Below are 23,312 nucleotides of genomic sequence, written 5' to 3'. Positions count from 1 at the left end.
ATGAAATATCCCTTTGGCCACTGGAATCACTGTGTCCCCTCCCAGCTCCTCATGTCCTGCCTCCTCACCGGCAGGACATGAGAAGCTGAAAAGTTTTTGACCGAGTATAAGCACTACTTAGCAACAACTAAAAACACCACTGTGTTATCAACATTATTCTCATACTTAATCCAAAACACAGCACTGTACAGGCTACTTGGAATTAACTGTAGCCCAGCCAAACCTGGACATTCATCAGCTTCATACCCAGCTTTGCATTCATGTGACACTGTCCTAAAAGTAGGTAATAAACAAATAATTGCCTTTAAAGCCAAGACACACATGAAAAAATGGTTCCACAAATTTGGTGAAAATAGTAAAAAATTATCAAAAGGGTTTTGATCAGGAAATAAAGATTCTATCATATAATGCAGAACACTAGTTTTGGCTTGCTCTACTTCTGCATTAAACAGCCTTTTTTAAAAAAAATATTTTTCATTTAAACATTGAACTAACAAATTTTGTGAAAATCTTTACATCCATCCTTCTTTGCCTTCCACAAACCCAGACAGTTTGCTTGCAACACAAGTTTTCTAATTTCTACAAAAATTGCTATTAGAATTTGTTGATAATTGCAAAAATAATTTGCTGCTTCAGCAAAATTCCTTTTCCTTTTGTACATGCTCAAGTATGCAAATAAAAGGAGAATGGAGTGACTTCAGTAGAGTTTAAGTTGACATCTATTAACAGCAAAATTTTATGGCAGACATCAAAATTCTCCGAGGATGACAGGGTGCAGCAGGAATCGTCAGGTTACCACATAAAAAGAGAGACAAATGTTTTCAACAAGTTGAAATGGAGTTTCAAATGTAATTTTAAGATCAGAAATGTCTCTTACAGAGGAAGTGTCTTTCTCTTCCCCTGGACAATAATGCTACAATGATTTACTAAAGTGGGAGACTCTCACACACATATTTGTGTTCTCATTAACCTGATCAACTTTGTACAGAACACAAATATAGATCTGATGTTCTCTTCTGAAACACATCTTACCCTTCCAGCCACAGCAATGACTCAAGGAGATCCTTCCAGCAGTAGAAGAGCACAGTAAATGTTTTTCTTCAGCCAAAACTTTATCCTGTTTATATGCAATATTTATGAAGCACTAACAGATTACAGAATTTATTTCATATTGGGGTTTCAAAAAACTCTCTAAACACACTATATTCTCATCATACAAGCCTACAAGACCACAGGAGCTCACAGTTCAATGAAGTATGCCCACAGGCAAAGTAAGGGAAACAAGCATTTTAACAGTTTAAAATGTCTTCCAAACAATCAAAGTTCTCTTGCTTTTGTTTTTGTTTTTTTTTTTTACCCAAACCTTTCAGGAGGAAACAGGAAGTGTTCTAAACAAATTCACATACAGTGACAGTGTTTGAGTAATTAAAATAGTATGTATTGTTGTAATGACCTGTTATTATTCATACTAAAGCAATTTGTCTATTCATAGTGCAAGCAGTTTTTAAGGTGGCAGGACACCAAGTGAGCTCCATTCCTCAGATGTTCCCCTTGGTCCACAGAAGACAGTGCAAGTGTCTTCCATCACAATGATTTTATCAACAATAATCCTCTACCCACCTTTTTTCTTATATTAAATTACCTCTCAAGGTCAAATAAAAAACATTGCTTTAAAGACTTGAATTTAACATACTCCAGAAGAGTAATCGCTTATATTCAAGGATATTAACTCCCCAAAACAACAGTATAACTCCCCTTCTAACCCAAATCTAGAATGCATATACTCACAGTCACAAGGCTGATGAACTCCATTATCCTAATTATCTTACCCAGTAATAAAATACCACAGAAGAAAGTTTGCCAAAATAAAAATGGGAATATTTATTATCTTTTCTACTAAAGCAATGCAGTTCTTTTAAGATTATACATTGGTCTTTGCAAATGTTTCTACAGCTAAATTCATACTTTTCAATTTCGTAAAAAAATTAGACACATACTTCATAAAAACAAAGACACAGGCTATGCCACTGAACAACTGGAAGGTATTGTAACTGTTAGTAGGGATGAGCAAAGGAAGCTCATGCTTATGCTTAAAACTCTGGCGTTTGTATCGTTATATGTTCAAACGGGACAAAATGGGTACGTTCTCCTTGCACATTTTTGGGTCCACTTCCCAAGTTTTCAGCAATCAGACAGACTGTTAAATACTGAATTTGAAGAGAACTTAAACATTGCTTAGCAGTACTACATGCACAAGATGCAGGGGAAGGAAGGAATCAGACCCGTGCATACAGTACAAGACAAAGTGTTACAACTGTCAAACGTGCACTGGACAAAATTTGAAGTTTATGAAAAGTTTTATTTGTAGTCATGAAAATAGTTTCAGAAGCAAATAACTGTATGTATTATGCAAAGTCATCTTCACTTGGCCTCCTGAGCTTTTTTGGCATTCTGTTTTTCTTTTGCCTAGAAAACAAAGGGAGATGATATCAAGCTCTGAGAAGACAGATCTTTCTGAAGCTTTGAATGACTACTCATTACATTCCTGAATGTCAGAATGTACTGTAAAAAGAAACATTGTAAATGTAAATTTAAACCCTTCAGAAGCATCCTACTACTATTTTACTGGGTTCATATATAAAGGCTTTTAAGAATAGATGCAGGTTTAAATAAATAATATAAAGGAAATTAAGATTAGGTAGTTTCTATGGGGAAAACAAGAGGAGGAAAAAGCACTATTTTTAAAACATAATTTAAGCCTTCATTTTTCATACCATCGTATTAATTTCATCTAACATAGAAATAACTCTTGCTAATGAAAACATTCCATGTCACAAGGAAACACTGCATTCAGACACACTGACTAGCAAAACTGAACTCTGCAATGACCAAGATCTTAGTGTTTTAGATCTTTCAGATGAGTGGGGAAAAAACCCATAAGAGTTCCTATCAAGATATTTGCAGACAAATTCTTATATAGCTTGTATCAATTACAAATGGCTCAAATTGACACGGAACTAGCATTTTTTCCTTATGGATTTAGTTAAAAGACGGGCTGGCCAAGAAGAGGGGGCAATTCAGAAGCAATATCAGCCAACTTTCTGTCAAAATATTTGTTCATTCTGAATCAGGCTGCTGCTTGTATCACTTGTTATTGAACAGAAAAGTATCTAGTTGTGTGATTTAGAATTAAGATCTATCACCAGCTGCTCAGGTTCACTGGAAATTTGTTTGTAAAAGCAGCTTGATGGTCTTATAAATGACTCCTGCCAACACGAAACTGGATTAAAATTCCACACATTACCCAAAGAAGGAAAAGATTAAAAACTAGAAGTTACTGTCTTGTAAGCTATAGGCCAGCAAATGTACCTAAATTTACCTAAGTAAATTCAGCTAAAGAATGGACTTGTTAAAATAATATATAGCTCTTTTTTTCATTATAATAATACAGAGATCCTTTCTCAGTGAGTTCAAGACCAGGGATACTGCCTCTGGCACACGAGCAGATATACAAACCAGCACTGAGCTCAGTACAGCTCAAGTACTCGACCAGCCAGTTTAATAACCTTACCAAAGTGACAGACACTCTTTAATAACTAAGCTTTAATACAAACCTTAACAGTAAATCAATGTTAATAGCTAAACACCTTGAAAAGGGGGAAAGTAAAGCCCGTAAATGAGCAGAACAGGGAAAAGAAGGGAAAGAATTCCCAGCTCCAGTCCCTGTGCCACGGCTGCCACCTGGCGGTCACAGCCCGGTACTGCACCGAACTGGCCGTGGAGAGTCCGCAGTGGCCAAAGGGACCGACCGCCGACGGTCCTGGGGTGCACGTTCAGACACTCTGCGGCTCAAAAATGGATATCAGGAATGATATGGGGAACTCTATCACATACTAATTAAAGCTAAGTATCGTAATTTTAATAGGATTTTTAATTATCCACGCAGAAAAGCCCAAATCTTACGTCTCTTGTATTGCAGCATCTTACGCCCTGTAATGTGATTTAGATGGCATTGAACTGCCTCTTCCTAAATCACCATCAGAAAAATTTGTTTAGTTTATTAAAGGGGAGATACAGTTTGCCTTTGCCTAATACTGCAAAGTTGGTCTGTCCCACAATCTCTAATTTGCACTGAAATTGTGCCTCTTGAGAAGAAGGTAAAGTAGCAATACACATGAAGGTAAAAAATGTGGTCAAATATCTTGGAATCATAAATGTCATGGGTTTGTTTATTTAATTTTACATAGAAGGTATGAAGAATTATAGTAATATACCGTTTCTTAAAAGTCAGCTAGAAAATACTCACTTTTTCTACTAATGGTATTAACTGCTGGTGCTCTGCTAGAGTCTTTAATAATTCCATGATGAAAGGCAGGTAATTATGTTTTCTTCTAATATTTTCGATCTAAAAACAAATTAAAAGCATTAAAGTATTATTATATCACTCAATTATCTTCTAGTCCCCATCCTGTTCTTTCACATTAATTGCAGCAGCTCCCATAGATACAAAACCCAGCTTTTTCTTACAACTGTTGCAATAATTTCATCAGAAAAGCAAAGGCTACATACCTTATATCTTTTTAATTTTTGGTTCTCTTCTTCAATTAACATCTGGTATTTTGCAACTTCTGATTGTATAGAACTTAGCATATTACTACTTTGATCTGTATCCATAGGCTCCTCCTTCCACAAAACAGAAAAAAACCTAAACTAAGTCTTGTCTTCAGAATATTTCTAACACAGATTAGGGTATCACAGTTAAAGCAACATTCCAGGAACTTCCTCAGTTAGGTATAAGCAGAGTAGCTCAGGCACTAGGTAAAGAACAATTCCAGTACCACAGCAGATGAGTCAAGACTGAAAGCCACAATGACATGGTCACACCGTACCCAGTCCTCAGCTCAGCTCACTGGGAAGCAACCAGAGCTGCAGCAGTGACTGTGCTGCACAGGGAAGCAGTAATAGCAATCCTTCCCTGCTTTTTTTACTGATATTCCATTTGGAGCAAGGAAAGGAGGTGAATAGTAAAGCAAACACACAGAACTACTAGAGAACTACTCCATTAATGTAAATACCATGGCCTACCTCTGCCAGCTGTTGCTGTAACTCTGCAATCCTCTGCTCATATATCATCTTCCTGTCAGACACAATAGCCATCAGGTTAAACCTTATCTCACCTTCACTGTATCTAAAGGAGGAACAGAAAAACAAAACAACAAAAACAACCCACTTTCAAAATTAGTCACTAACATGACAATTCAAAAACCTCCTCCTCTATTTCATTAGAAGGGAATGCATTTTGTGGAAACAACATTTTAAGTGGACCTATTAAATTAAGTTCTAATTTTGCTTCAAATGAATTCTACCCAATTTGTAACTCCTAATAACCTCCTCTCCCCAGATAATTACTATTCCTGTCTGTGGTCACAAAACATAAACACTTAAAACAAAACACGATACACTTGACAATAAAACTTGCAGAAGACTGCTGCATACAATAGTTTTTACTTTCTCATTACTATTACTTGTTAGAAAACATGGGAGACTTCTTCATACAGTGTGAAAAGTACATTCAACAATTAGACTAGCAGGCCTTTCAGAGTTTGAATTCTCCAAATGCAATTTTGTAGTAATGCTTTGCTTATTAAAAAAAAGTCTTCAAGCAAAAGCTTTTAAAGTAATTTTCTAAAAACAGCATAAAATCAACTTTATTTCTAGCACATTTAGGGCTGCTGTTTGGAGTCAGAGCCAACAAGTATGAAAACTTACGTAGTATGTTTTTCCAGCTTAAATTTCTAAAACAAGCCACATACCAAAGAAAACCTTGTTATCTCTAAATCCCAGCTGTATGGATATAGTCACTATCTAGTACTTCTAAGTATAAGCACACACTCAAACTTTATTCATGGTCATGACACTCTTAGTTTTCACTTGCAAAAACCCACAGTTGTTTAACAGAGATAATAATCTTGCTCTTCTTTCTCCAGAGCACTAATAGGGTCTCTCTTTACTACACAGATATCTACTTTGATTAATTACACAGCAGTACAGTGTCTCACATTTATCTCATGTTGGGCAATAGGTTCTCAAGGCACATAATGATACGCATATAAAAATGATGCATAAGCATAATTCCTCAGAAATTCAGCTGAAATTCTTTAACTGAAGGAAATTAAGAGTAAGGAATTTTAAAACACACAGCAGGTGCTATATTTTAAAAGCATCATGACCATTTACTTTTGTATACGCTTCTCTATGACAGGTCGTACAGCACTTATCCAGTCATCTTGGTTGCATGCACCTGGGGAAAAACAAAGAAAAAAATTAACCATCTTGGCAAAATTCACTGCAAAGTCAAGACTTGGATAATTCAGGTGTATGTAGCAACTCGCAAGTATGTAACAAGTTCCTCCTTAGCAACTGCAGTCTCAAAGTACTCAGGTGATTTTTCAGGAGGCAGAAGACATTTTATTAATTACAATATTTAGATAATGCAGTGACCAAAGCAAGGGAGCAAAACTAAATTTTAAGGGCATAAGCATCTAACAATTTATTTTGTTGATAGCACAAAACAATAGGGCAGGGGGAAAGTATGTTATGGAAGATTTATATGAGAGGAAAGAAGTTAGTTGATATGACAACATTACAAGAGACAGCAAAAGAAAACATTATGGATAGCTACAGCTGTCTGTTTGGTATTAACTCTTGATTTTTGTCTCTGCAGATGCAATACAATGTTAAAAAGTCAGACACAGAGAAAAACCATAAAAGGCTATATGATAGATAACTTGACTTTGAGATAAACAAGAGAATAACTGAAGGTGATTTCCTAAGTTGACAATGCCTCTTCAACAACTTCAAGACCTTCAAGTAAATGAAGAGACTCATGATCTTGTGACCACAAAAATGATGTTACTGGTAGGTCTGCTGACTGTACACTATCTCTAGACTGACTCAAGACAAGCCATTTAGCAGCAAGCCACTACTCAGCCTAAAAATAAAATATAACTGTCAACAAAACTGGGAAAACACTTTGGAAATGGAGTGTGGAACACACTGACATAAGATCAGACATGAAAGTACAGATACATGATAGGCACTGTTGAGCTTTTCAAGACACAACACAGCACAATATCGCCAAGTTAAGAAATATTACAAAACAGGAGCAAGTCTTACAGAGAATAAAACTATGCTGGAAGTAACTTTTTTTTTTAGAACCATTAGGAAAATAATTGTTATCTAAGAAGAAAGAGGGCAGGGTACAAACACAAGCACATAATGTAAAAGAAGTGTTTGGAATCAGCTGTGTACATGCTGCCAGTATGTAAACTTACTCTCTTGCAACAAAACTATCAAGGTATTAGAATGGATTGCATGGCCTGTTCATTTGATTACTGAATGAAAGAAGAGATCATAGGAAACATGGAGGAAGCAGGAAGAAAGCTGTATTTTCAGTCCAACAAAACTAAAACAATATAAATGACTACAAAGAAATACAAACCTGTACTGCACGTTCAGAAAACTTAAGATATTTTTTTATTTTAATAAATAACTTGGTTTGAGCCTATAATGTCTGACCAATTGTTCAAAAAGCTACTGTTACAATGAAAGATGTCCAGAAAAAATACCAAATGTTACCTAAATCAATTGGTCCTTCCCTTAAGCCATCCAGCTCATATAGACGACCATTAACGGGAACGTAGCTCACAAAATGAAATGCATCCTCTTCCTTTGCTGAAGACTTTGCATCAAATTCAAACATCTGTTGCCTGCAAAGAGAATTTTAAAAAACCTGAGATTAAAAAGAATTTCCTTCCAGTTTTGCCTAGATTTAAAACATGTGTTACCTGGCAAAACTGTTGTGAACTTGCCGAATCACTTCTGAGTTGCTTAGTGCCAAACCTTTCATCTGAAAGGAAGTAACACAATGACTGTGAGCCAGCACAGCTAGAACACTGTAACACTTAAAAAATACAGAAAACAGTGGGCACTTACTGCAGCATCAAAACTTTGTGAAAATTCCTTAAATTCTGACAAAGTCTCTCCTAGATGGATGTCTTGATGAGCACAATTTAACAGCACACTTATTATGGCTTGAGTTGCACAAGCATTATTAATTACCTAGAAAAAAGGATTGAGAACTTGTTCATCATCGGTGATAAAAACTTACTTTAATCTGGGCAACATTTTTCGTTACAAACACACACTTTCTGTGCTGCATCATATTACAAGTTCGCTCTAAAACAGACTAGATTTGCTGCCTGAGTAGCTGCAGAAAAGCTTTTGCTGTAGGAGACTAGTGAAATAAATTCTGGATGGCTGCAATGTGCAAAACATTGATAAAACTGGTATTGCACAGCTCTACTTAGAAACTGTCATTCTACTGCCTCGACATCTCCCTAAAACAATTAATGAAGGACACAGAAGAAATGTAGGAATCCCCTGATCTCTGTGGAAAAACACATAAAGTACTATTCAAAGCAAGCTGCCCAAATTGCATTAATGTATCTTAAACCAAAAAGTCAACTTTCGCCTCAAAAAACTCCTTTAAATAATCAGAATTCCTACCAGGCACAGCAGGTCAAAAAAAAATTAATTTGAGCAATAAAGCACATTATGGAACCTAGAATTTTTATTAAAAGGTTGTGTTGGACAAAACAATTTCACATATTCCAGGGATAAACTAATAAAATTTAGAAGTGTTCCAAGATGTGAAAATTGTTAAAAATATAGTTTACTGAATAATATAATAAGCCATATGATACTTCAAGATTTTTCAGTTTTTTCTTAATTTACAATATACCTATCCTTTTCAAGCTAACATACTAGTTTGACACTGTTACTCTTCAGTGATAAATATTCCAATTTTAGAAAACATAAACAACCCCCTTCACATTAAAGCCATGTTTTTAATGTTGTTTACTAATACCCAAACTAAACCACAGTATTTTAAGAAAGAGACTACAAGAATTATTAAATATAATCTGAGATTTAATTAAAAGCAGAGTAATCAAAAGTTACAAGACCGTAATAAAAGAAAGACTTTATATTAGTGTTTTCTCAGTGAGCTATAGGTTAGGAAAAAGTAAGGTATCTTTAGTCTATGACACTGTTCTGCAATTGAAAATGCTACTTAAACCATAGGACTAGTAGAGAGGATGTGAATTTTGTATTAAAAAAATGAAAATTAGTTGAGGGCTGTGAATGTGAAACCACTTCCAACAAGAAAGGAGAAGGAAAAAAAGTGAGAAAACCCGACCAACCTGTTTTACAGTCAAAGCTAGTTGTACAAAGGAAAACCTACTATGGTAATAATATAAGCCACATTATATATTCATTTTCTATACTTCAGGGTGTTCTCAGTTCAGATTATGTTTGTATGCAGATGATAAAGAAATAATAAAACACTCCTTAATTTAATAAAATTACAATCTAGTTGACTTAAATGGTAATCAAGGGAGTCAACTACACGTGCAGAGAGATTACAGCAAGTGAAACTCGGGTTAAGCAAACTGCAGGTACACAAGCAAGGGCTGGAGTACACACAACTGCAAAATTAAGAACATAGGAAGAAAAGCCATCAAAGGCAGTGAAATAATGAAACAGAAGCAGAAAAATTCAACACACACACCCCCGCTACCAGAATGGCATAATTTGAATTAACACTGTTACACAGGAAAAGTAATCAAGAACTAAAGAGTCTCTCAGATATGACTAGAGAATGTTATCAGAGACAGTTGTAAAAGTAGCACTAGGATGAAAACAGAAGATCCCAAGCGGATCAGAGTGGGCTAACCTGACACAGTGGTTACAAACACTCCAAGCTGATAGAGAAAGGAGAAAGAAGGTAGGGACAGCTGTGTTGACAAATATTAGAACAGTGCTGCTACAACAAAGGGAGGGCCACTACAGCAAACTGTACTTGTTAAATCCTGACTAATACAGGACATTAGAGAGAGAGACAGGACTAAATGGCAACCACTTTTGTTGAAAAATCAGGATGGAACAATCAGTTGCTCTGGCAAAGATAACTCAGTAATGGCTTCAAAAAAAGGGAAGGGAAATTCAGAGACATTTTGTGCCTTAGAGGCAAGATCAATGTTGAAACTGTGCTGACTAGCTAGATACAGGAGCTTTAAACAACAGAAAAGATGAAAAATTAGACTTGGCAGGCAATTCGTGGGCTCATCAAATACTGAGCATAAATATGATTTCGTATTTCAGCTACAGTATGAGTTGTGTCTGATGAAGTATATAAGGACCAAGCTAAACAATGTCTAACTGCTAGAAAACAATATACAGAAGATGCAGACCTGAGGCCAGGGGCCTCCAGCTGTTGAAATGAAAATACATTACAAAAATGCATTACAGAACTTCAGAAAGTGAGAGGTACAGGAGGTAAGGAAAGGGCAGCAAGAACAGTCCTGTAGTAGAGGAACAGAAGCAAGTGCACGTTATGCACATAACAATCCAATGTTCCTGGACCTAGATGACATGGGAGAAGTACTAAGGAGGAACAAGGAGGTACCTGGCTAGTGGCAGCTCACAGGCAGGGTGAAGAGTGCAGAGTGAGGAGGATGTGACTGCAGTAGCAGATGTGGACAAGTGCAAGGTTTACTGTCACACAGGCACGATGCCATCAATGCACACAGCCAGGCCAGCACTGGTACCCACACACAGCTACTGAGTCCTTCAAGGGAAACTGCTCAGGATACCCAGCTCTCCAACTTAAAGCATATACCTGTATTTGAAAGATTTTTCTAGCAAAAGTACAAAGAGTATTTAATAATATTTGAAACAAAATCATAATATACATATACAGGTATGTATCAAGAGAAGATTGCCACATCACCCAGTGAAACTCAGCTTAAAACAAACCAAGGAACCACTAGAACAGGTTACTCTGGCACACTCTTCAAGATGCATTACTTCCTAAGCATGCATCTTTCTCTAGGGATCCAGTCTGAGTTTCTGGATCAACTTCAGGCTGAAGCACTTTAAAGTCTCAAATCGCATCTTCCATCTGATGGATTTTGTATTTTGCTTTTCAAAAAAGCTGTGGACAACCCTGTGCTGTGGTAGTATAACCATCAAATCTCTGGGCTTTAACTACTAAGCATCCCAGTGGTACAGAACAGTTGGTTTTACAAAGCTCAACATGAAAAATTCAGCATTAGCACAAAGTTCCACAGCTTATTCTTGTCTAAAAAAAGGAAAGTTTTTAAAAATTTTTATTTCCTTGGAGTAAGGATATAATATTTTTACAGTTATATTCAGTTACTGAAAATCTTTTCCCAATTTGTTTAATGTCTTGCAAGTTGTACTTAGAAGTTATCTGATACCCCAAGTTTAGCTTTAACATGGATATTTGGTCTGTCTTAATGTTACCAAACCTGAAAGAGTCAAAACTTGAAATCAATTAAGTACTGGAAATGTTAAAATACAGATGCTTCCCTCAGTGGCACAAAGACAACTGAAGACCAATGTTTTGTTATTAACAGTATCGTTTATAAGACCCTCCTTCTGAAGGTATTCCCAATTAATGAAGTTAATGTTCTATCATCAACCAATGCAAAATAAAATAAATACATGGCACCAAAGAAAGGCAGGATACCATTACTTTAGTAATAAAACCTGAAGAGTTTATTAAACTAAAAAAGTGTAGTTCACAAGTCTGCAACAATGGCATTCATTTTTGTCAAGAGACACTTGCACTCCTGCAGTGCTGAGCACAGAACACAGCTACTCCAAGCAGTGCAGAGGGAAGTTGAATACACTGGGTAGGCATAACCATGTAGCTGCTGCATGTCAAAATAACAGCAAGGGCCCACTTAAACAACACAGAAATCAGGAAATTCAGAGTTAAGGCTGAAATTGTATCCTTAACTCACCTCATTGTGCCTAGGTATCCTAGCTCAAAGGGTATGTAAGATCATCCAGAGTTCTGTGGCCTCAAATAGAGGACCAAATCATACCTAGGCATAACAGGGAGGCCAAATTTAACATGAGTGCACAAAAAAGTGACCATTAAAAAAACACCTTTAATATGCATGCATACCAGACAGACTTTTAAATTCAACCCCCAAACATAATCCTGATTTAACTGTGAACAAGATCTAGTTGTCATTTGGAATTCAACTACAACATCACTATGAAAGTAGAAATCAGTAAGATGTGAGCATGCACAAGCTTCTTAGTAAAACTGTGTTTCCTAATGCAATTTCAAAGATGTTTTGCTAGACACAGTTTGTGAGCTGTAGCCTTTTAAATCTAACTAAAGTTCCCCCCAATTAAACAAATTTTAAGATGGAACATTTAATTGAAGTTGAATAGAAACAGAGCTATGCTGTAATAACATCAGTTATTTCCTATACTCAACTATTGTTACATATCAACAGTAACTTTGTCTTGCTCATACAGGATTCAGGATTATATTTTAAAACATGTCTGCAGTAAAACGAATTGTACCAAATCTCTTCAGATGATGATATTTAAAAGAAGAAAATGTATGGGAAAGGAAAGAGATACAAAGACTTTCTCAGATTTTTAAGGCTCCTTTGTCATGTCAAGACACAGATCAACAGAGCAAACACCTTAAATGTCAAAAATTTTCCTAACAAATCTATTTGTTCTGGGATTCCAGCCTACAAATGAACATATTGTTATTTTACATCATCATTTTTGTAATGAAGAAAAAAAGTCTTCTCGAAAGACCTCAAAGCCACCACAAAATTTGACTTAAAACATACACAGAGAAAATAAAAAAAAAGACACATGAGCCCAGTTGAATGATGGCTGGGAGGACTTGCTCTTTCACAATAAAAGTATTTAATATTAATGCTCATCTTCCTTGGTGTTCCTGGGTGACTCAGAAGGATTCACAGACTATGGTCTCAGCACTACCATAGAAAAACTCCCGTTCTCTCTCACTTACCTGTTACTGGTTTTGTCCTGTCCAGACTCACTGGACAAACACATCTCACAATACAGCAGGAGACCAGCCCAGAAAATATGCACAGAGCATCTACAGAAAACTGCTGGCTGATGAGTTGCAGCAGCTCACACAAGTTCAGTGAGTAGCTGAGCCATTGCGAGAGAAGAACAGAACCACAGCATGGAAAGGAGACAGGCTGAGAGGACCAAGGCATCCTGCTCTCATCATCACAAGATCAGACAGTTGCTCAAGAAAACCCTACAAGTCCTCAAAATATTGCTTGTCAAGTTTAATCTCTAACCAAGGCTAACTTTCTTCGATGTGAGAGTCACCAGAGCTAAACTGGTATTACAGCTCCCTCCAAAATATCCAAAGCAGTTTTTTTCACTTATCTGTTGGCTTTTAATACTAATTTCTTCACAGCTATTTCACTAGTTGTTCAGCCACAATGCATCAGTCCAGACAAAGCTGAACTGATATAAACCACAAGCATATGTATGTCTACAAGAAAAATGTCCTGATTTTGCTAAGCCACTGCACTTGACTGACAGACAACACTAAAACACAACAAAGATACTAACTTTAAACTTTTTGCAAATTACTTTTGAAACATCTATTCCATGCCATCAAGTGGTGTAACTAGGTACTACTATTTTAAGAGTCAACGTTTCTAGAAATTGCTTTCCTGCTAAAATTAAGAGTCACTCCACCACACCCTCCTTAAAGGCAGAAAGTGAAGGAAGCAGAAGATTACAAAGTTCCTACACCTTCACAAAGAGGATTCAGGCTTAAGAAAACATTGAAATACGAATGTTTCAAAGAAAGCTATAAAATAAAGAAGACTTTTCACTGTTAGCCTTTAACTTCGTGGGTTTTGTTCTCAAGTCTACCATTATCCAAATTTTTTTATGTAAATTCTGCAATCTTAAACCCAAGAAAGTTCCTCTTAGCTTACTGTCAAGCTTCAAAAAGGGAAGTGAAGAGGGGGGGAAAGGCAAAAGAAGCAGAGCAAGCAGACAAATGCTTTGAAAGTTTTCAGCACTCACAAGAACAGCAATTCTGGCAGACCCTCAACTACTAACAGGAAACAAGATGAAGTCCCTTGAGTGAGGGAAAATTTACCTTCATCTTGAGAAAAAGAACAAACAACCCAAACCAAAACCCAAACCCAAAAACCCGTCTCTAGCTTCATACCAGAGTAATTGCCTGCTGCCATGTAACTACCCTGCGAGAGTTTTATCAAGGATTTTCCTGAGCTTCTTTGCATTATGGCTATTCTGCAGCCACAGCCTATGATCACCAGCAGAATGTTTGATTAGGCAGAAGTCACAACTTAAACCACTGTCTAGCAGAGCTATCAAACTATAAAGACATTTGGCAAACCACTGCTGATCATTCTATCATAAAATAGTGGGCAGTGCTTGGAAGGACTTGAGAGCTGCAGCAGGGGAACAATGAAGAAAATCAGTATTAAAAAAGACCAAAGAATGAAGTCATCCACAATAGCATGAAACAGTAAGGTGATTATAAAATACAACAGAAGCACAGGTATAGAGTGGCCAGGACAGCTATTTCCACTGTTTTCCATATTTCTATACTTTTAGCTGCAGGTGTGTGGAGACTTTTTATAGCCTGAAATTTACATACAAAACACTTCTGCCTTTGTGGTGGGACATAAAACAACAAAAAAAACCCAACCAGGGGAAAAAACTCTCCAGCAAATAGACTATGTACAGTCTTCATAGAAAGCCTAATATTTTGCCTTTTGGTATGAATGGTTTGTAAGTAACACACATAGGATTACATTTCCTGTTTAGACTTACACTTATCACTGTTTCATAAGCAGGTCGCGCAAAAGACCTAAAAACATTTATTAAATACTCCTGTTTTCATTCTGGTTACTTTCTCTTGCTTTTCTTGCTTGCCAACAACACACACACACACACACACGGTCTGTCAATGCTAACACAAAATTTCAGTACTATTCAGTATTTAATAAAACACAATGGCTTACATCAGCAAAACCAATTTCTGCTGTAATTTCAAACTTAAACTCACCTTTCTGACTTAAATACTTAAAACTTGCATGCCAAAACGGTCTGCAAACCCTTAAGGAAAGTATCATCCTAGAGCTATACTTCTCCAGCTGCAGAGCGTTTGAGAAACTCAAGAAATAAAAACAGGGCCAAAATAAACATTTATTTCAAGAAGTTGTTGAAAGTGGTTTCAAAAAAATAATTTGCTCATTCTGCTGAGAACATGTATCAAGTCTTTATTTACTGCACAGAAGAGTGAGTTAATCTGTGGGCTGACAAATAAATGAGTTTTACTCTTCCATGGATGGTATTTTTGTCTTAACATATCAAACTGATTTGCTTTGTTAATCACCTTTCAATACACAGTTCTTACTCTCAGAATTTGTTGAAGTCATTTCACCTTCTAAAGTGTTAATTTTTGTGTTCATATTAACACATAGATAGCTTATTTTTCAGTATTAAAAGCTACGATTCATGATTTATTTAAGAAAGTTACTGAACTCGCCATACCTGCTTAGCAAAAAATATTGTATCCAGTCTGGAGTCCTGAACAACAGAACCTGCTGGTTCCTCTCCAGGCTGCCACTTGAAGAGAAAAATTAGCCCATGTACAGGCCTGAAAAACAAAATTGATAGAAAAAAAGATCACCTGTACTGATGAAAAGTATTGAATCCAGAAATCTATACTGTAATTTAAGTGTATGCTGGTATGGTAGTTCTGTTCACTCTTCACAAACACAGGGAATTTGCACTGAAATTTTCAGATGTGGTCTTTTAATTGGGCAGAAGACAATTCAGGCTTCCTTCTGTATACGTTAAACAAACCCAATTTAGATTAGCATTCAGCCTGTAACTTAAGTCAGGGCCAGCTTTCCTGGTTACTGCAACTATTACAGCTGCACAACTCTCATCTGAATTGGTTAGTGATAAATACCTGTCAAAACATTTGTCAATCCCATACAAGAGCAGGAACTAAAGTTTTGGTAATCCTTCTAGACACAAACATTCAAAGAGGAGCTCTCACGAAACTTCCAGTTTTCTACTAAAAATACATCATGCTTTTCAGACTGCACCAATTGCTGCGTCTTCTGAAAGGTTAATTATGCAAGAGTGGGATATCCACACAGGACACAGGAGTATGGTCCAGGTTAGATGACATTTTCCTCTTAAAATTTGTCTATTAATAAGGGTAACAATGCATCATGAACAAAATGGTAAAAGAATTAATGTTGCCTAATAAGAACAGAACTGCTCCATATGACACCAGTTGTTCTCAGCTACAAGCCTATTTGCCTTCACATACATATGGAAGTGTCTCTGCAGGAAAAACGAGTTACAGAGGTACATAAGTACAGTAAAGTAATTTATTTTAGACAACAGATGCAGTATAGTTAAGTGAGGAAGTAAGGAAAATAAAAGCAAGGAACAGAAATTTGTCACAGAATTTGTTAAAAGATATAATGCAAGCTAATGGCAAAATCATTAGAAATCTATTTCCACATTCTAGCTGATATTAGGACCTCTCTCAAAACCCAGAAAAGCTAGATTAAGGATCAAGGCATTAATAAAAAGCAATTTAACTGTCAGGTATTTCATTAAATCAAAATCCTAATAAACTTCTCTGGAAACTGAAGGAAAAAAACCAAATTCAAAAAACCCCGAACAAAAAAGCCACCAAAACCACACCTGAGTTTTGTACACATTCTTTCGGTCATTTTAGACAAATGCAAATAAAAACCATGTGCCTTACTTCAGTTTTTCAAAGTTCTCTGGTTCCAAACTCCATATTTCTTCAACTTGTGCTCCTCTACAGCCTGAAACAAGGAAAAATACAGGTTTCTTCAACTAACCCATTTAAAAGGGATGCAGCCACTAAACAAAGACATATGAAAGAAAATACATAAAGACATATGTAACACTTACAACTTGTATGTCCAGGTTATGGATAAGTCTATCTATGGGCTTTGCATTTAAGAAAGAAGCAGAGGAGATTAAAATGTCTTTGGTCACCTCGTGTCCTCCACTCAACTGAAAACAACACTGTTTTCAAAGACATTATCAGCAAGTCCAAAGCAGAACTTAAAACATTTATCTCCAGGAAAAGATCCATGGTAGTAGACTGAAAATGCTGTAAATGATACTCAAGCAAGACATTGGCATAAGACAGAGCCCAAAAGGTTCAATACTTAAAACGTGGAAGATTAATCTAGAGGTTAAATAAAAACAGAAAAGGAGAAGCATGTCTGGACTTGTGGAAAAAAAGACAGGATAGAAACTATGAATCAACCCAGTATAAAACCGTTTCGCTTCTTTGGCCAGTTCCTGTGTAGACTTAGCTGTCACTATAACCATACACTCACAGTATCACCGAAGATTTTAAACGCAATTCAACATAAAATTTAATACTCTAGAAGACCAAGCAGCCCCTTGTAGACTCCCCAGCCCAACGCCAAGGCCCATAGCTCAGCCCTGGGGGGCTTGTTCTCCCCTTCTTCCAGGCAACTGGTGACAAAACAAGAGGAACAGTCTTAAGCTGCACCAGGGGAGGTTTAGGCTGGACACCAGGAGGAATTTATTCACAGAAAGCGTGCTTAGACACTGGAATGGACTGCCGAGGGAGGTTGTGGATTCACCGTCCCTGGTGGTGTTTAAGGAAAGACTGGACGCGGCACTCAGTCTGGTTCACAGAGCGGTGCTCGGTCACAGGTCGGACTCAATGACCGCAGAGGTCTCTTCAAACCTAAGTGATTCGGCGACTCCACGCGGCGCGTCCTCACCGCGCTCCCCATCGGCAGCACAACACGTGCCGTGGGCGAGGGCCCCGTGGGCGAGGGCCCCGTGGGCGAGGGCCCCGTGGGCGAGGGCCCCGTGGGCGAGGGCCCCGTGGGCGAGGGCCCCGTGGGCGAGGGCCCCGTGGGCGAGGGCCCCGTGGGCGAGGGCCCCGTGGGCGAGGGCCCCGTGGGCGAGGGCCGGGCACCGCCGCACAGCCTGCGCTGGGCCCGAGGGCTCCACCGCCCGCGGGGACGGGACAGCAGCCGGAGGTCACAAGAGACGGCTCGTCCCCACCCGCGCCGGGAGCGCTCCCGCCCCGTTGCAGCGTCCGAGCCGAGCCCCGCGCCCCGCTCGGCCGGAGCCCCGCACCTCTCGCCGGGGCACCGCTGCCGCTCCGACCCGCGCGGGAACAGCCCCGCGAAGCCTCCGCCGCTCGCCCGGCCCCGCCGCCCCCTTACCGAAGCCCTTGATGAGTTCGGTGAAGACGCCCGGGTCGCTTTCCATGAGGCACCACTCGCCGGCACTGCTGCCCCCGGACATGGCGGCTCCGCCGCCGCTCAGGCCGCGCTGCCGCCCCGCGCCGCTCCCTTCCCTTCCCGGCAGGACCCGCGCCGGGCAGCGCCATGGAGAGGCGGGGCGGCCGCAGGAAGCGGCGCCCGCGACTGGATCCGGGGCAGCCGCCGGCGGCTCCGGCACCACCCCGGCCGCGGGAGGACCGCGCCACGCCCCGCGGGGCCGCTGCGGGGCGGCCGCGGGGAGGGCGGAGGGTGCGGGACCCGCGTACGCCCCGGCGGGGAGCGGGGCCGGCCCCGAGCACGGCTCCATCCGGGCACCGCGCGGGGGGCGCGGCCCCATCCGGGTCCCGGCGATGCTGTCGGGGCGCGGCGGGCGGGGCCGGTGCGGGAGTCGCGGAGCTCCGGCGGCCGCAGCGGGACAGCCCTGCCCGCCCTGCGCGCCCGGCGCGGCCCCGCCGCCGCTCGGTGTCCCCGGCGCGTCCCCCGCCCGTCGCCCCGCGGGCTCCGGCGCTGCGGCACCGCCCGGCCCCGCTCGGGCCGCGGCAGCGCAGGCAAGTGGCGCGTCCCGGGGTGCGGGGGGAGCGGGGTGCGGGCTCCCCGTGCCAGCCCCGGGGGGCCCCAGGGATGGTGGCGGGATGTGGGGAAGCCAGGGGTGCATCCCCGGCGGCACCGGGGCGAGGGGAGCCCCGCGGGGCATCGCCGGGCGTGTCCCGCTCTTACGCAGCTCCCTCGTCACACGTGTTTATCGCCTTTATAATGACTGACAGCTGCGCTCCGGTATCGGCTTTAGGTGCTACTGCCTCGTAATTCTCTACTGCGTAAGCTAAGCTGCCTTTGCCCCCCAGTCAGAGCATTTTTTTTTTTAAGCAGGCGGATTCTTGTAAATTGTGCAGTAGAAATGTGCGAGCGGGTATGTGATTCGTGTACTCTGATATCTTCTGTGCTGCCCTGTGCTGATCGGACATCACTCCATTTGTGATTTGGGAAGTGTTCTCCTGGAGTTCCAGTTGACGTGGAAGTGCTTATTTTCAGAAGTTTGGGGACTGTGTTGTCAGAGCTGTGCTATAGCACAGACCTGTTTTGTTACCACTATAATTTGGTCTGATGGTTTTAGTGTCTCTGTTCAGTCAGTCAGAAAGCAGTATTTATAATCTTCAGTTTAATTTCGAGGACAGAGAGGGAGAGTGCAGTTTCTTGTGGAACAAAGTATATATGGTTTTGAAATATTTGAAGACAATTTGAAGTGTTGTCTTTAAAATGTCAGTGTGTTTTCCAAATCTGACTTTTTCAAAGCTTAATTCCATCGGCTTTCAACAACGTTTCGTTCATCACGGTTAACCTGGCAGTTAAACTTAAGAACTTAAGCTAGAATCTACGGTTCTGTTAATGGTTGTGCTTTATGGTTTTTTTTCATATATACCTGAAACGTGTACTTTAAGACATTTTATTTCTTAGGAAAACTTGTGGCAGTTTGTGAAAGTCATAGAAATTAATGAAGCTCAATTTACAGAACTAAATCATACTTTGGCACAGCAACATAAAGATATTGACTTAGCAATTGAGACTTAAGTGTAGACTGTTTCAGAGCAGTCAAAGCCATATTTTACTTAGGAATTCATATGATGGTTGGAATATAGTGTTTTTTCTATTTCCTTGATTACAAGGAGCAACCATGGAGTTTAGTTCAGCAATTTTTGTTGTAAAATACCTGGTCTGTGACTTCTAAGGCTTTTCACATACTTGCTTGTATCCCAGTAGCTCAAAAATTGAAAACGCTTATGGGGCCAGAGAATAATTCATAAATCCTCCATGAGTGTTTGAAATTCAGGTTTCTTGCTGTAGCTCAGCAGATGAAGAGTTGGGTTATGGTAGAACATAAGTTAAATGAGTATTTGCATTTATCCATCTGTGAGGGTGAAAGTTGTCTTTTGTGCAGGTGTTAAAGGGGAAAGTAAGACTGAGGTCTGGGCAGAGGAGAGGGACTGGTCTGAGGGAGGGAATAGCTTTGGGAACTTGTGAGATTAAAATGTAAAATAGGGTTAGAAATGGCCAACATGACTTGAATAGCTGAACTGTGAGTAAGTGCTTTTCAGGTAGTTCCTGGCTAAGTGTCAATTTGATACTTGTAGTGTGACTGTTTAGTGGTGGTATAAATTGCAGATTTCAAAGATAATTTTTCTAATAGAAATTTATTTTAAAGAATTTACAGTTTGTGATAGGATCCAAAATATTAAGTTGGGTTGAATCTCTTTTTAAAGCTCTGAGGCAGCAAGAAGCCATTTGAGGCAAGTTTGTGTCCTAGATTTCATATCAGAAAGCATTAACAACTTTATTAAAGGTTTCAGAAGACTTGCTGTGGGCACTTTTAATGGGATAAGTGCTGCAGGGAATTCACTCTGGTGACATGCTGTGTTCTACCTGAGAAGATAACTTTGAGAGCTGAGTGAACATGAAGCTCTACAAAAGGTGGAGGTTCTAACAGCATCTGGTTCTGGAGCTCGTAGTATATTTCTAAGAAGGCAAATTAAAGTGCTAAGTGTCAGAAAAACTAAGAGTAGCTTCAGAAAAGCAAGGAGTGTACATTTGCAGCTATCTTTTCTATTATGGATTTGTATCAGAAGCCTGTGGATGTAGGCACATAACTCTTTTTGGTGCTGAGTCCATGAATAGCCTAGTCCATACAAAAGTAAATATAAAAATTATGCCTTATTAACATGCATAAGTTAGGTTACTTACACAGTGTAACAGAGGAGTGCAGCAGGAGAATTTTTTTGTCTGAGAGTTAGCTCTAAACTTCTTTAAAACAATGCAATTAAAATCATGCTGCATATTTGCATGTAACAATGGAGAAGTGAATTGTTTGCCTTTCAGGATGATACCTTTGATGGAAATACTGATCTTGTGTCACAGTATTTTATAAAACAATCTAGATTTCAAATCAGATAAATATCATTTTTAAATTGAGAAATGGTATAATTTTAAGGTTTGTTCCCATCCACAAGGTGGTGATGACGATGGCAGCTAATTTGTATTAGTGACTAGAAAACTGAGTGAGGGCTAGTGAGACTCTCCAAGTGAAAATTAAAATAAAGTGGACATATCAGATGGAACCTGTGCACAAATTGATAAAAAGAAGAAAAAACTCTGAAATATTCCAGGTAGTGCTGGTATTTCTTAATCAGCCAAGTGAGACGTTTGATTTAACTGAAGACATGGTTCTTCCAGTTCATTTTAAGTCTTGATAATCCATAGGTGACTGAAAAGAGTTTTCTCGTTTGTCTCATTTTAATGTAGTAGTATTTATTTTAGCAGAGGTATGAAAGATGCAGCAAGAAATTATTCTCAATATTTCATGTATATGGAGATCTCATTATTCATCATGATCCTTTATACTACTCATTCTTATCTTTCCTTCAAGATAATGGTGTTTTTCAGTGTCCATGTACTGTATTGAAATAAATGAATCTAGACATTAAAAGGTACTGATATGGTATTCATGCGTTGAGAATACCACTCTTGTTATTTTCAGTGTATTTGCATGCCTCAGATGTCAGTGAAAAAGTCAGCTCAACCATGATTTGTATTTAAATAGGTTTGGCAGGAGACATGGTTAGAATGTATGATTTAATCACTAAGAAAAATAGTGATGCTCTGAATGATACAATGAAAGATATTTCTTAGATAATTTCTAACTGTAACCTGCTTTTTTAAACCAGGTGTCAGCATATGGCTTCTGTTTTTATGATTTTAGGAGATTGTAGAATGTAATGGGAGCACTGCTGGTTATCATTTGGTTCTGGAGGCAGATCAGTGCAGATGTTGTACAGGAAAAACAGGAAAGGTGCATTTCTAGTCACTTACAAAGGGAAATTCTGTGTCAAAGAGCAGGGAAGTTGTTTGTAAACAAAGTGCTTACCTAAACTGGGGGGAAAACCTGTCTGTGTTAGTCACATTTATTTATTCTAGCTTATCCTGGTAAATGGATAATAATAAAAAAAAAGGATAATAAAAAATAAAACCAAATGCTTTTATTCATCTTCAGTATCGGCAGGAGCATGTCAAAAGTAGATATTTGCAATACTTTAGAATTGTTCAGTGGATTTCTTGGAAATGTCATTCGTGTGTTCTCAGACTTCAGTCTGTGTGTATTTTAAGATGTGTACAGTTTGATGGAGTGGATTATTGGTGCTGCTTTTTTTTTTAATAGGAGCTCTTGGTGCTATTTAATGTCTTTTTATTATTTAGCGAGAACTGAGACAACTAAATTTATTGTTGCACTATTAATGTTTTAGAGGTAGTGATGATGATGAATTTTTTTACCCTTGCCTTGCTGATTTGATTTCACCTGCATTTAATTAATTTTAAATGTCATGGCTTGAATTTTACCATGCTGGATGTTCTCCAAGTAGGAGCAGTGATGTTCCCTGCAAATATTACAGCTGAACTCTCTTACAACTCAGGAGTGTATCAAGATCTGAAAGACTGAGAATTTTTGTGCTGTAAAGTGGTACAGAATTTGTTATGTCTTGAGTTTTCTTGTATCTCACTTGGAACAGCAGAGTGTTTGACCCTGTAACAAAGATAATTTGTTCTTGAGGTACTCAGTTGTTAAAAAGCTATTGTCTAAGCCTCACTGAAACCCACCATATATAAACTCTCATGAAGTCTTCTGACTAAACAGTTTTTAATTATTTTAGTTCTTTATTTTACCCTCATTTTTCTCCGGTTGGTCAGTATTAGCAATTCTTCAGCAAAATAGAGTAGGGTAAGATGTGAGTTTTGAGCTGTTTAGTCTGCAGTCCAAAAATCTAGGTAAGAAAGTGATGTAATCTATTAGTGGCAGAAGGCTTTAACACCAGACATGTTTTTTGTGTCGTTTCTAAGTTTGTTCCAAGGAAGTAAGTTTGTCACCATTACAACTCAGAGATTTTTTTTTTTATTTCTTCTCCCCCCCAAAGATGTGTATTATTGCACACCGAGAGTGTACTCTGATTAATTTTATGAAGGAAACGTGTAGACAAGATACATTTGCTTTGCTAAAAAGTGATAAAAGAG

The 23,312-nt window shown here is 39.0% G+C and overlaps 1 protein-coding gene across 4 annotated transcripts; it reads right to left on the bottom strand.

Annotated features, from left to right (window-relative positions):
- Nucleotides 1-1,856: 1,856 nt before the first annotated feature.
- UCHL5 (ubiquitin C-terminal hydrolase L5) lies at nt 1,857-18,355 on the bottom strand. Of its 4 annotated transcripts, none has more exons than XM_032695952.1 (11): nt 18,201-18,355; nt 16,721-16,784; nt 15,481-15,586; nt 7,996-8,121; nt 7,848-7,909; nt 7,639-7,769; nt 6,238-6,301; nt 5,086-5,188; nt 4,570-4,683; nt 4,307-4,405; nt 1,857-2,466 (listed from the first exon to the last, which is right to left on the bottom strand). In XM_032695952.1, exons 1-11 carry the CDS (start codon nt 18,280-18,282, stop codon nt 2,422-2,424), a joined length of 996 nt encoding a protein of 331 aa, XP_032551843.1. In that variant the 5' UTR covers nt 18,283-18,355; the 3' UTR covers nt 1,857-2,421. The 4 variants fall into 4 exon arrangements, with proteins under 4 accessions (XP_032551843.1, XP_032551844.1, XP_032551845.1 ...); XM_032695953.1 differs by having other exon boundaries at nt 4,570-4,680; nt 18,201-18,338; XM_032695954.1 differs by lacking the exon at nt 4,570-4,683 and having other exon boundaries at nt 18,201-18,338.
- Nucleotides 18,356-23,312: the final 4,957 nt, after the last annotated feature.

The sequence above is a fragment of the Chiroxiphia lanceolata genome, chromosome 9 (genome assembly GCF_009829145.1).
Source record: "Chiroxiphia lanceolata isolate bChiLan1 chromosome 9, bChiLan1.pri, whole genome shotgun sequence".
NCBI classification, from domain to species: Eukaryota; Metazoa; Chordata; class Aves; order Passeriformes; family Pipridae; genus Chiroxiphia; species Chiroxiphia lanceolata.
This window is presented reverse-complemented; position numbering and strand designations above follow the sequence as displayed.

Excerpts from the sequence above, each read along its gene's own strand:
- UCHL5 (XM_032695952.1), bottom strand. The coding sequence starts at position 18,282 with ATGTCCGGGGGCAGCAGTGCCGGCGAGTGGTGCCTCATGGAAAGCGAC. Across the intron at positions 16,785-18,200 it reads CGAACTCATCAAGGGCTTCG|GCTGTAGAGGAGCACAAGTT; the intron begins GTAAGGGGGCGG and ends TCCTTGTTTCAG. Across the intron at positions 4,684-5,085 it reads TACAGCAACAGCTGGCAGAG|GAGGAGCCTATGGATACAGA; the intron begins GTAGGCCATGGT and ends GTTTTGTGGAAG.